The 10,259-nt window shown below is 32.2% G+C and overlaps 1 protein-coding gene across 1 annotated transcript; it reads left to right on the top strand.

Annotated features, from left to right (window-relative positions):
- Window positions 1-809: 809 nt before the first annotated feature.
- Window positions 810-10,242, top strand: LOC107814700 ((E,E)-geranyllinalool synthase-like). Its single transcript, XM_016640147.2, has 11 exons — window positions 810-1,211; window positions 1,806-1,998; window positions 2,449-2,675; window positions 3,495-3,737; window positions 4,576-4,805; window positions 6,429-6,544; window positions 6,693-6,791; window positions 7,641-7,860; window positions 7,935-8,066; window positions 8,154-8,405; window positions 9,437-10,242. The coding sequence occupies exons 1-11, from the start codon at window positions 863-865 to the stop codon at window positions 9,965-9,967; spliced, it is 2,592 nt and encodes an 863-aa protein (XP_016495633.1). The 5' UTR covers window positions 810-862; the 3' UTR covers window positions 9,968-10,242.
- The last annotated feature ends 17 nt before the right edge of the window (window positions 10,243-10,259 follow it).

Below are 10,259 nucleotides of genomic sequence, written 5' to 3' on the forward strand. Positions count from 1 at the left end.
TTTTTTATATTATTTTTTAATATAAAAATTTTATTTTGAAAAATTTAAAAATCTATATCTAATTCATGGTGATAAAAAAAAATTGACTGTCGTGATTCGAACCATGACTAATAAAATAAGACGGAAGGAGTATTAATATTTATCATATATTTTAACCTGTAAATATCATACAAGTAATCTAATCGTCAAGCGTGAATCTAATAAATAAGGTATGGGTTCAGCTTAACCTACTAACTTTGTTTAGACCCTTGTATGTATTTTAAAAAAAACTACTAAAAAGGAACAAATAATAGATTTCGAATCCAATAAATTAGAGGGATATGATAGAATCTAATTATGAAACCTTAAAGTTTAAATCTTGTATTTGGGTGTGGTAATAGTGTATATGCTTTTTTACACATTTTTGCTGCATGGAGCACAAACTACAAGGTATTCCGGTGCACGAAGCATTTCTCACTCGCATAAAGTCAGAAGAAGGGTCGCACCGCAAGGGGTGTGATATAGGCAGCATACCTTGATGCAAGCATCAATGGTTGATTCCACGTCTCAAACTCGTTATCTATAGGTTATACGGAGATAACTTTACCGTTACTTCCAGACCCCATTCTACGTAAAACTTGCATTAGTTGCTGATTCTACGGCTCGAACCCATAACCTAGGTCATACGAAGATAACGTTACTGTTGCTCGAAGCCCCCATCTACACAGAACTGATCAAACTATATTTTCTTAAAAATAATAAATAAATAAAAACTATCATTTCTCTATAAATAGAACTAGAGCCCTTGCATATTCCAACATAAGTATCAACTCCAGGAAAATCAAGGCATAATCTATTAGCTTTCCTCTTTGCCATTTCTCTCATGGATTCCTCATCAATCTCCTCCATTGAATCCCTAGTCAATGAGATCAAGAAAGAGATGTTTTCAAACCAAGAATTTAACACTTTTCTTACCCCAATATCTGCCTATGACACTGCTTGGTTGGCCATGATTTCTTATAATAATCAAGAAAAAGCCATTAATGGTCATTCTTTTTCTGGCCCTATGTTTGAGAGTTGTTTAAATTGGATTCTCAACAACCAAAATGAGCAAGGATTTTGGGGAGAATCCAATGGTGAAAATCCTCCCACCATTTCTTCTCTTACTGCTACTCTTGCTTGTATGATAGCACTCAAGAAATGGAATGTGGGTGAAACCAACATCAAAAAAGGTAAACCAAACTAGGAAATTACTATTATTGTTACATGTATTCATATATATGTTGCTCGGATTCTCATAAATGTCGTCAGACCTGTGTTATATCCTCATAAATGCATAACTTTTGGAGGATCTAACATAAACTCGGAGATATTTTTAGAAGACCAAACAACATAGACCTAGATTATATGGGTTTCTTGTCCTAATACTTTTTTATTATCCATCTATATACTCTAATTTTTAATTGACATGCAAAAGAGAAAATCATCTTATCACCTTGACCTTTTGAATGGAAAGTGTTAGAAATATATGACTGTCTCGTCTAAAAATTTAAGTTCTACAGCTTCGTTTTAGAGATGAGTGGCGGAGAGCTTTGAACACATACATGACTTTTTTTTGCTCTGTTATCATATTAAATTATGTAATCACATTATCTAAAAGATTAAGTTGTTAAAGAGAGTGTGCTTTTATTTTATTATATCTTTAACAAAAAGACATTACTCTTCTTACACATGATGTATCTACGAGAATGAAACTAAAAGTTTGAATTTCTTATTATTTCAATTTTTTTTGTTGAAAAGATTACTTTCTTGTTGTGATTTTTCAGGTTTGAAATTTATTCATGCTAATACGGAAATACTTCTGAAAGAGAATTCTCAACAATTTCCACGTTGGTTCACCATTGTTTTCCCTGCAATGGTTCAACTTGCTAAATCAGTAGGGCTGGAGACTATTTTTGTGAATGGATCAGAAAGATTACTTTCTGACGTGGTCATGAAGAGGAAAGTAATTCTTGAAAGGTGAGTAATTAATTATTTCCCGAGTAGGAGTACTGGTTCGGTCGAACCCACTAGCTTTTGTTTAAACAGTGTATTTGTGTTTAAAATTCGTTAGAAGTACAAATATTAAATTTAGAATCCAATTATTAATACTTGAAATTGCTGTTCTAAAATTCAAAACCATAAAGTTGAAATTCGAACTTTGTCTCAGGAGTAACGTCATTTAACATGACGTACGGTAAAGAAAATGTGACATGAGCATGTACGAGGTTCAAGAATCCATTGTCTTTTTTTAAAGAACTAAAATCACTTATTTTGGTTCATATCATATTGCATGGCGGATCTGAACAGATATTCTAAATCTCACTAAATTAAAATTTATGTTCTGTACACTGACCATTTAAAAAATATTTACATCAGACGTACTTAATTAAGATTTAAGTTATATATACTGATAAATCTTTTTTTCAGTGAAAAGCTAATGGATATGACAGCAGGGCATGATCAACCTCTTTTGGCATATCTAGAGAGCTTCCCAAATTATTTTGTGGATCAAAAAGACCAAATCCTAAAACATTTAAGTGAAGATGGTTCTTTGTTTCAATCTCCCTCTGCTACAGCACAAGCATTCATGTCCACAGGAAACCAAAAATGTCTTGAATATCTCATGTCCATTGTTCACAAGTGTCCAAATGGAGGTTTGTTAAATATTTTCCTAAATTTTTATATTATTTAAAAGATTGTAAGTATTAGTATGAGTCGAGGGTCTGCCGTACACAGCTTCTATACCTGCACAAGGTAGGCAGAGACGGACCTATGACTTGGGTTGAGGGGTCACCGGATCCTGTAAACTTCAGCAGAAATTTTGTATATGTATATGTGTATAGCTTGAATATGGTTAATTTAAATTATTTGGCACTTTTAATGCTAAAAACCTTTAGAGACCACTGATTGAACAGAATATTGTGCCCCCATCGTATTAAATTCCTAGGTCCGCCTCTGAAGGTAGGGGTAAGGTCTGCGTACAAACTGCCCTCCCCAGACTCCAGTTCTGGATTATACTGGGTGTTTTATTGTTGTTGATATTGTTATTTTTATTGTAAGTACTGGTAATTTTTTTTGATAATGATAGAGTCTAGATTAGCTTGTGTCTATCTCAACTATTCAAACGGCTTACTTGTTTAACTCATAGCAGCATCAAAAATGGATTTAGAATTTAAATTTGATAGGTTCAACCTTCAAAAATTTTATAATAAACACTTTGGGTTCTAAATGTAATTGTATCAATTATTAATATTTTTTCACATATAAATTATGTTTCTGTCTCAGAATTTTTCAGCAAAATATAAGCTTCATTTGTCTCTAACCAACACAAATACTAAGTAACTATATATACCTATCTAATTTTAAATAGATGAAAAATGAATCACCTAGCATTTTTTGTCTCTAAACCTAATCTTTTGTGATTTTTTTGTTCATTTTATTGACTATTAAAATAATTTTACTCTTTTTTGCAGTACCTTCAAGGTTTCCAGTGGATGAAGAGCTAATAAATCTTTGCATGATTGACCACATTCAGAGAATGGGATTGGCTAACCACTTTAACAAAGAGATTGAACAGATTCTTGGTCAAGTTTATAAGAATCAAATGAATAACCAGAATGAGTACTTATCAGAAATAAGTACTTTACCTGAGAGATTATTCAAGGACTCATTGGCTTTTCGACTTCTCCGTTTGCAAGGCTATAAAATAAATCAAGGTATTTTTAGAAATTAAAAACATTATATGAGTGCATTTGGTACGACGAAAAATATTTCAAAAAATATATTTTCATGCAAAAATAATTGCTTAGTATAGTTTTTTATTATTATCTTAATTTTTAACTTCATATTACGTTCTCTAACTAGTATTTAGATATTATGTAATCTAATATTTAGCACTCAAACATATATAGATTTTTCAAAGAATATGTTTCAGTCACCAACCAAAGACAAAAAAAGAATGTTTTTTTGAGAAAACATATTCCATGCAAGATTAATTTTTGTCCTACCAACACACTTATTTAGTCCTACCAACACACTTATGTGTGTACTTTTTCTTCTTCTCGTACCAATGCACTTTATTATCATGTGTGTACTATTTCTTCTGCGATAACTAGTGACCTATAAGGAGGGAGTTTCGGATCAACGGTGAAATTGTTTCTGTTGACTTATAGGTTACTGGTTCAAGTCTTGGAATCAGCCACTGATGCTTGCATCAGGATAAGTTGCTTACATTATACCCCGTGGGTTGCGGCGCTTCTCCGAACCCTGCGTAACTGCGGAATGCTTTGTGCACCAGACTATCCGTTAATAACTAGTGACCTATAGGAAGGGAGCATGTGTAACTTATAAATTACGGTTTCGAGCCGTGGAAGCAACCACTAATATTTGCATTAGGATAAGCTGTCTACGTCACACCTCTTTAGGGTGCGACCCTTCCCCGGAACCTGCATGAACTCATAATACCTTGTGTATCGGGCTGCCCTTTTTTTATTTCTTCTGCAATAACTAGTGAAATTTTAAGAAATATTTTTTTTTCTTTTATCCCAATGGCAGGAAGTGTTTGTTGGTTTGTTCGTCAACCACAGATGAGGGCCTACATAGAAAAGAATCAAGAACGTTTTACATGTGTGATGTACAATGTGTACAGAGCTACAGATCTTATGTTCAATGGAGAAACTGAAATGGAGAAAGTACGATCTTTTGCCAGAAATTTTCTTGAAAGTTCAATGAAAGTCGTGAACAATGAGGACAACTTATTACTACTTCCTTCACTTCAAAAAGTGGTATATATCAACTTTACCTTTTTACTTTTGATGAGGAAAATACATAGCTTTAGTTAATCTTTTCATGGTGCATGCATGTTAGCTACACGTAGTGTTTTAACCCTATATGTGCACATGTGTACTGAGTTTTGATTATCTTTTGGAACATAGAAAGAGTTGGTTAGATATATTAACACCATTTACCAAGGGCGGCTCAGGTATATGCGGGACCTAAAGTCAAAATTTAATACGAGATTTAATTTTTTAAAAGAAAGTTATATGATATATTTTCATGGTGCATGCATGTTAGCTACACGTAGTGTTTTAATCCTATATGTGCACATGTGTATTGAGTTTTGATTATCTTTAGGAACATAGAAAGAGTTGGTTAGATATATTAATACCATTTACCAAGGGCGGCTCAAGTATATGCGGGACCTAAAGTCAAAATTTAATACGAGATTTAATTTTTTAAAAGAAAGTTATATGATATATTTTTATTTAAAGTATAATTTCTACCTTTTTGAGATACAAAGTGTTAATAATCCTTTTTATAGTCGATTTTTCCTAATAACTCATTTTCAATTAATAGTATAGCTAACTCATTTAATCTTTCTTGAGATATTGTTCATTTTGGATAAGATTTTATAGAACGATAGAATTGTCGGAAGCTTAAATTTTTTTGGAAAAAGAAGGTGAGTAAGAATATTAAAGAGAAAGACAGAAAATATGTAAGGGTTTCTGATATATGAAAAGATCAGGAAAAAAAAAGATTAACTTGGACAAATTAAAAAAGGGAGAGTAAAACTTTTACACTTTATCTAATGAAGGAGTGAGAAGTGAAAAATTCAAATGCTGAAAAAACTATTAATTTACCCATGTTTAAGTAAGTCAAATTATTATTTTATTTATGTATCTAAAGAGCTTTCTTTCCTTTTATATTAAAAACTCTACTTTTGTATTAAAGTACTAAATATTATTTTTAAATACCTATAAACCTATTATTTTAAAAAAAAAAAAATGGGGCTCCCAAAAGGCATAAGCCTTACTACTCAACACATTAGAGTCGGCCCTTCCATTTGCACAACTAAATTTTGAGGATGATACCCTATTTATTTGCCCGAAATTAGAAACGGAGCTAGAGTTTTAGCTATTGGTTCGGTACAATTCAATAGTTTTGACCAAATCTATATTTTTAATATTAAAAGGATCCAGAGAATATAACAACAATAACAATAACAATAATAAATCTTGTGGAGACAAGTGATGTTAGAATAGTGTGTACGTATACCTTACTCCTACCCTTAGAAAGTAAAAAGATCTATAGAGTATGTATAAATAATTTATCTAAAAATCAATAAGTTATCTTTTTAAAAATTGAGAACTTATAAACTTAAACTTCTAAATCCGTCTCTGTCAGAAATAAAAGTATTATCAGTGGAACAAAGTTTTGGTTTTTCAACTAAAAAATAGATTTAAGAGAGAGTGATTTGCAACATAGAGGGGGGGGGGGGGGGGGACCAAGAAAAATGTTTGTTTTCTTTCCAATTAACACGTGGTTTTTGTGAAAAATGTTTATTTACTCTATATAAATTTATATGACATGCTAATTTTGGAATTCTTTTTTTTTTTTTTTTGGCAAAGATTAAGCATGAGTTGAATGTTCCATGGGTTGCTCGACTAGAACACCTTGATCATAGATTATGGATTGAATTAAGTCAATCTCTCCCTCTTTTAATTGGAAATCCCGCAGATTATTGGTACGTATATTCTACATTTCATATGTTTTCACATTTATTTTGGTTACAAATATTATATATTATGATCAATATATCGACATCAAATTTAGAGGAAGGACAAAGTGATGATATAAATGTGACATTTTTTTTTCTTAATGTAACTTATTAGGTTGTCTTGTCTGCACAATGACAAATTGCTGAAATTAGCAGTGCAAAATTACGAATTTCGCCAGTCAGTTTACAGGACGGAATTGGAAGAACTAAAGAGGTACGATTATATTTATATTATCAGGTCACCTAAAATAACTAAAGATAATTATCCTAATGCATGAAATTAAAATAAGATAGATTAGTTAAAACCACTAAAAGGTTGTTTGGCAGGATGTATAAGAGTAGTATTGGATAAGGTGTATTAATAATATTAAGGATTCGTTTGATTGAAAATAAGTTATCCCAAGATTAATTATCTCGAGATTATTTATTCCGGGATTGGTTATTTCACCTTCCTATGGGGATAAAAAATACTACAATCTCGGAATAACTAATCCCGTGATTAGTTATACCACGATTTTATCCCAACAAAACATGGTATAAAGTCATCTCAAATTTATAGTCCCAGGATTAATTATCCTTTATCCCTCGTACCAAATGAGCCCTAAGATTAGTAATGCTGGGATTTTTTTTTATCGACTGTTTGATTTTGTATGTTAAAAATAACATGAATTGCATAATTGTTTCAAAAAAATTATTTGTTTACAGAAATACCTTCCGATAGTTTTGGAAACAGTTTTGAAAGGGCAGTTCTGTCTTTAAATTATTCATGCATGTATTAAAAATTATGGTACTGCCAATACCATGGTCTGCTATGTATAAGAATAGTATTGAATATGGTATATTAGTTATAAATAAATTGAAAATACTACAAACAAGGAATTGATAATACCAAAGCTAATACATATATAGTATTTTCCCTAATATATCCTACCAAACGGCCTCCAATAGTATAAAAATATTTACAATATCCGTATGTATGAATTAAATCTATATTATATTACATCAATCTGGTCACTACAATAAGGTTAATAACTGATTTATTTATTTTTGGGATATTTTATAGGTGGTCGAAAGAGAAAGGTCTTGTGGACATTGGATTTGGGCGAGAGAAAACTACATATTCCTATTTTGCAAGTGCAGCTAGCAGCAGCAGTTTTCTACCTTTTGATTCTTTACTTCGATTGGTTGTTGCAAAATGTTCCATAGTTATTACAGTTGCTGATGATTTTTATGATGAGGAAGCCTCTTTAAATGACTTGAAAATCTTAACCGATGCTGTACAGATATAACTACAGATAAATCTCTATAATAATCAATTATCGGTTATTAAGTTTCGCTAATTCTGTAATATTTACATAGGTGGGATGGAAGTAACCTTGATGGCCCTAGTAAGATCATATTTGATGCACTCGATGATCTTGTGTGCGATGTTACTAAGTTATACCACCTTCGACACGCAATCGACATCACCTCAGAACTTCGATATCAGGTAAGTTAATGTCAAAATCGAATACATAAAGTTTAAATTCTGAATTACTGAATTTTATGTCGCGAATAAGAGTTGTTGTTTTAACAGTGGCAGGAGACATTTCTTGCATGGATGACGGAAAGTACGTGGAGTAATAATGTAGCCATGCCATCTAGGAATGAATACCTAGAAATTGGCATGATATCAATTGGTGCACATATTTTGGTTCTTCATGCTGCTTCCCTTGAAAATCCAAGTTTGCCAAGAGAAAAACTTAGGCCAATTAATGGCCAATATGAAAATATTACAAAGTTGCTTATGGCCACCACTCGTTTGTTGAATGACATCCAAAGCTATCAAGTAAGTTGTATCCCATCTCACAATAATTTATTATAGTTATTTCATTTTATAACATAGGAACTTAGGCAGTGGCACATATGATTTTGGAAAAGTTGTGTCGTCTTATTATTACAATTCAATCAGTACATAAATTTAAATTTGAGATAGGAACTTAGCCAATGGCGTAGATATGATTTTAGGAAAGTGGTGTCGGTTTATTTTCATAATTCAATCAGTACGTATGTCTATATTTGAGGTAAAAACTTAGGCAGCACATATGATTTTAGAAAAATGGTGTCGGTTTATTGTCACAACTCAGTCAGCACATAGGTCAAAATTTGAGGTAGAAACTTAGGCAGTGACACACATATGATTTTTAAAAAGTGTTGTCGGCTTACAACAATAACAATCCAGTATAATTTCACTTAGTGGGGTTTGGGGAGGGTAGTGTATACGCAGACCTTAACCCTACCCTGGGGTAGAGAGGCTGTTTCCAAATAGACCCCGACATCCTTCCCTCCAAAAACTTCCCACCTTGCTCTTGGGGAGACTCGAACTCACAACCTCTTGGTTGGCGTCGGCTTATTTTTCACAATTCAATCTGCACATAGGTCTCAATTTGAGGTAAAAATTTAAGCAGTGACACACATATATGATTTTAAAAAAGTGGTGTCGGCTTATTGTCACAATTCAATCAGCACATAAGTTTAAATTTGAGTTTGTGGAGTTTTTACAAGGTTTTACTTCCACTTTCAAATTGATGTTTACTTTGCATTATTTTTCAAAGTCGCATCAATCTTTGTGTGTATATTTAAACTGAATTATGCGCACACACACTAAACAACCGTGACCAGGAGGTCACGGTGGAAACAGCCTCCTACAAAAATGTAAGGTAAGGCTGCATATAATAGACCCTTGTGGTCCGGCCCTTCCTCGAACGCCGCATATAGCAGGAGCTTAGTGCACTGAGTTGTCCTTTACACTAAACAATAAAGAATCTATATGAAATATGAGTATTAACTTTTGTAAGTGCATGATTTATTCATATGCAGAAAGAATGTGAAGTAGGGAAAATGAACTACACATTACTTCACATGAATGAAAATCCAGGGGCACAACTTGATGATTCAATTGAATATGTGAAAGAGATTTTGGCCAACAAGAAGAAAGAATTTCTTGAAAATGTTCTAATGGATGGATTCAATGATATGCCAAAGACATGCAAACTACTTCATCTTTCTTGCCTAAATGTGTTTCACATGTTCTTCAATTCTTGCAATTTATTTGATACCAAAGCAGCAATTCTTGAAGATATAATGAGAGCTATTTACATTCCTCTTCAAGAACAAACCTCAATTCCACCCTTAAAAACTTCTCCAATTCTAACACCTCAAGAAAAGAAGAAGAAGATTGAGAATATTCCAACTAAAGTTTCTGCTTGTCTCAATGGGAAAAACTTCAAACATCAAGTTGGCATTGGAATTGGAATAAGTTTTGTTGGAAGTAAAGCTCCTAAGAATAATCCTTTTGGTTGGTATACAAAAGGATTTGCTTCACAAAAGTTAAGATCATATTTTATATAATTTCACTAGTAATTGTTGTTGGAAGAACCTATTTATTATTATTTATATTGTTGTTATTCTTGTATAATATGTAATATTGTAGTGAAAATAAAAGAGTGATTGTAAAAGCAGCTCTTGCCAGAAATTGGACAATCACTCTTTTAAGACTATAAAGTAGTACTATATTTCAAGATTCTTTAGCATTCTATATTCTTCTTTAAATTTCAGTCCTATCAAATTTCTAACGGTTATTGGGGTTAAATCGTCATGGGTCGTTTGGCCGGAGGTGTCACACTCTTTCTTTTCAAACTTA

Source organism: Nicotiana tabacum, chromosome 21 (genome assembly GCF_000715075.1).
Source record: "Nicotiana tabacum cultivar K326 chromosome 21, ASM71507v2, whole genome shotgun sequence".
Taxonomy (NCBI): domain Eukaryota; kingdom Viridiplantae; phylum Streptophyta; class Magnoliopsida; order Solanales; family Solanaceae; genus Nicotiana; species Nicotiana tabacum.

Coding starts and splice junctions, on each gene's coding strand:
- LOC107814700 (XM_016640147.2), top strand. CDS start 863: ATGGATTCCTCATCAATCTCCTCCATTGAATCCCTAGTCAATGAGATC. Junction 1,999..2,448: donor AGGAAAGTAATTCTTGAAAG/GTGAGTAATTAA, acceptor TCTTTTTTTCAG/TGAAAAGCTAATGGATATGA. Junction 8,406..9,436: donor ATGACATCCAAAGCTATCAA/GTAAGTTGTATC, acceptor ATTCATATGCAG/AAAGAATGTGAAGTAGGGAA.